Genomic DNA, 3,546 nt, shown 5'->3' with positions numbered 1-3,546 from the left:
CAGAAAGAGAAGGAAGATATAGAGAGACAAGAAACTGAGCAATGAAGAAAGACAAAAAGGGAAAAAGAGGGGGAAGAAAACAAAACAAATTAAAAAAAAAAAAACAAGAAACACCCCCCAAAAAAAACAGAAGAAGGAGAAAAATAAAAAAGAAATGCCCTCCGGGATCCCTCTGCACGTCTGTGGAAGCCGAAGGGGAGTCTCCTTGCCATGCAGCTCTGCCTGGCCAGAAAGGGCTCCCAACTCAAGAAGAGGAAAAGAAAACAAACAAACAATTCAAAACAAACAAACGAACAAAAGCCCGGGGATCCCACCAGCTACCAGTGGTAGCCCAGACCAGGAAGCAGCTCCACACTAGAATGGAGCTCCGCAGCCCGTCAGGAAGAATCAAAGATGGCACACGGAGTCAGGCACTCAAGTGAAAGGAGGGGAAGGCATCGAGAGGCAAACAAGAAATCAAAAGAACCAGAAAAAGAAAAAAAGCAACACCAGCAGCCAAAGAATGGCACCCAGAGAGCCAGCTAGTGCAGCCTGGTGTTTCTGGACAAGAGACTGTGTCCACGGGAAGCAGAAGGGGCCAAGTGTGGGTGAAGAAGAGTAGAGAGTGGGAAAGCATATATCACAAATTACCGGTCCTCTGCAGCCCCTCAGGAAGAAGCAAAGATGGCGCACGGAGCGAGGCATTAGAGCAAAAGGAGGGGGAGGTGGTAAGAGGCAAGTAAGGAATCAAAAGAAGAAGAAGAAAAAAAGCAACACTAGCAGCCAACAAATGGCATTCAGAGAGCCAGCTAGTGTGGGCTGGTGTTTCTGGACAAGAGACTGTGTCCATGGGAAGCAGAGGGGGCTGAGTGTGGGTGAAGAAGTGTAGAGAGTGGGAAAGCATATATCACAAATTACCTTTGCTCTGCAGCCCCTCAGGAAGAAGCAAAGATGGCGCACAGAGCGAGGCACTTGAGCAAAAGGAGGGGGAGATGGCAAGAGGTAAGGAAGAAATCAAAAGAAGCAGAAAAAAGCAACACCAGCAGACAACAAATGACACCCAGAGAGCCGCCCACTCGGGTGTGTGGAATCCAAGCAGCCGGCACTTCCCGGTCAGGAGACCGTGGCCACGGGAAGCAGAGGAGGCCGAGCCGGCATAAAGAGGGCTGGGGTCTGGGAAAGTGCACACCACAAATTACCAGTTGTTTTGTCTCCCGCTGGATGCTCCATGAGGCTGCTTTCTCGTACCCCCTGTTTGCTGGTCTCCGATAGGAGTCCAAGATGGTGGATCCCCGCTGCGTTAGCTGGTAGGGGACCTCTGCATGAATCTCTCCTCGCTCTCCATTCTCTGTCAGTTTTCTCACTCCATTTGGTGCTTGGCTGAGTTCTTTATCTCTTCATTTGATGTTTTAGCGTTTTAGGATTGTTGTATTCTCTGTTCAGCTGGCTTAGTTTTTCGGATCTTTGCTGTGGAGGGACGGCGTGGTGCTTCTGCCTAGAGCGCCAATTTGCCGGAACTCCTCCCACATTTATTTTGAGGGAACACAATCCAATCCATAACTCTGCCCTAAGGTGAATACTTTGCTGAGACACAAAGTATCTTTTGGATTTCATCCATCATCTTAAGGAGGGTCCTGATACTTCAATTTGCTGTCAATGGTGATGAATCCTGAAAGAATCTTACACCATCACAGTTTGAAGAGAAGCCTCTAAAAAACCATCCTTTTGTCTGTCTCTTTTAGGAAGTCCCCCAAGGCTGTGAGCAAGTGCTATCAGGCAGACACCTCATGCAGTGTCTCCCAAGACCGCAGGATGTGCAAATGGCCCTGGAGGTGTATAAACTGTCATTGGAGGTTAAGCAACTGGAACAAAGTATTGGACCTGAAGAACACCAATCAGAAATCAGTACATCTACTCCACCCTTCTCCCCCTAAAGAAAATAGAGAATTAGGTTTATTTCCTATATAGTAACTCTACTGCTCCTTAAATATTATCATTCACTAGAAAAATAATTCTGTGTTGGAAGAATTAGTTAATATTCTTTGTGCCACTGATGATGTGGAACTATTGATTTATATCTTCACAGCTCATCTTAAGCTTCTGCTTTCCTGGATTCGGTGGGCTGTCTAAAATAAATGGTCACCTGTCAAAAATCAAATTATCCTTTTTTTAACTTAGATTTCTGTGTAATGAAAACTTAGGGTCCTTTACAAATCACTTCCTAACGTTTCCTCGAAAATATAGACTTACGCCCATGTTGCCACCTTCATCTGAAGTGTCTTTATGCTACATCTTCATTTCCTACTCAACTTTCAGTGCTCAGGTCAAACATTACATCTTCCTCCAAGTCTCCTTCTCTCCCTATTTGATCACCAGTATTCCTCTGGAGTCATTTATCACCTTCCACTTTATATTTAAGATATATTTCGTTTTGTCTAACATCCTGTTCATCCCGTAATGACACGCTATAAGCTCTTTGAAAGCCTGATCTATGTATAACCCAAGTATCACCCTCTTGGGCATACACAATCTCCCAATTTAATCTGATCACTTTTCTTTAATAGTGTATTTAAATTGAAAAGGCTTCAGTGTTCCTCTTAAATCAGATTCCACAGAAGCAGACCCTGAGAAGAGGATTTATATGCAAGCAATTTATTACAGAAGTGGTCCCAGGAGAAACGGACATGGAAGAGAAGGAGCCTAGCAAATTTTCAGGCCAAGTCCTATGGAGGGTTGTTGCATTCTTAACTGCAGTCCAGTCAGCCCCCGACTCCTGGTGATGAAACTAAGGTTTATATCAACCCTATTTGCAATATCCCCAAATTGAAAACTACCAAAACGCTCATGAGCAGTACAGGGGATAAATTAATTGTGGCACATCGCATGATGAAATATAGCACAACAATGGAATGAATAGATAGTACATACTGCTTCCTTTCTTTATGTAAAGCACAAAAGCAGACAAAATTAATCTATGATATTAGAAGTCAGAATAGCAATTCCCCTTGGGAAGGGAACATAATGAGGGGTCTTGAAGTGCCGGTAACGTTCTGTTTCTTGATCTGAGTGATGTTACATAGATGTGTTTAGTTTGTGAAAATTCAACTAGCTTTATTCTTAAGATATTGCACTTTTATTAGTGGTTACCAAGGGTGGGAGGGGAAAGGGAGAGAGGGAATCATTCTCTGAGAAGTAGTGAGTTTATGTCTATGGTGAGGGGAAACTGGCATTGATTAAGAGCAATGGTTATACAACTTGACTAATGTAACTGATATCACCAAGCGATACACCATAAAAAGGGCGAAATGGAAAATGTTGTGTTATATATAATTTTACAGCAACAACAAAACCAAAAAAAAAGGAGGGTGGTGCAGCTGTTGATACCACTTAGGTACACCCAAACACCTCATGGGATTAGTTTGCTTGGTTCGATGGCTTAGGGTCATGGTTTCATGGGGCCATCTAGTCAATTGGCCTATTGTTTTTAGAGTTTCTGTTCTACTTCCTAGTTTGGTAAGTAGTGCCTGGGGTCTTAAAAGCTTGTGAGCCAACATCCGAGATACAATT

At 43.7% G+C, this 3,546-nt stretch overlaps 1 protein-coding gene across 1 annotated transcript in view; it reads left to right on the top strand.

The window, feature by feature from the left end:
• The window catches only part of LOC105756226 (C4b-binding protein alpha chain-like), a 21,972-nt gene extending 18,634 nt beyond the window's left edge, over window positions 1–3,338 (top strand). The window contains exon 4 of the mRNA XM_012555212.2: window positions 1,722–3,338. Within this exon, the coding sequence (XP_012410666.1) occupies window positions 1,722–1,913 (192 nt within the window). The 3' untranslated portion in view covers window positions 1,914–3,338. The remainder of the gene's footprint in view (window positions 1–1,721) is intronic.
• Window positions 3,339–3,546: the final 208 nt, after the last annotated feature.

Source organism: Trichechus manatus, unplaced genomic scaffold, assembly GCF_000243295.1.
Source record: "Trichechus manatus latirostris isolate Lorelei unplaced genomic scaffold, TriManLat1.0 scaffold00035, whole genome shotgun sequence".
NCBI classification, from domain to species: Eukaryota; Metazoa; Chordata; class Mammalia; order Sirenia; family Trichechidae; genus Trichechus; species Trichechus manatus.
The sequence above is the reverse complement of the archived record's forward strand: the minus strand, read 5'-3'. Positions and strand labels throughout refer to the sequence as shown.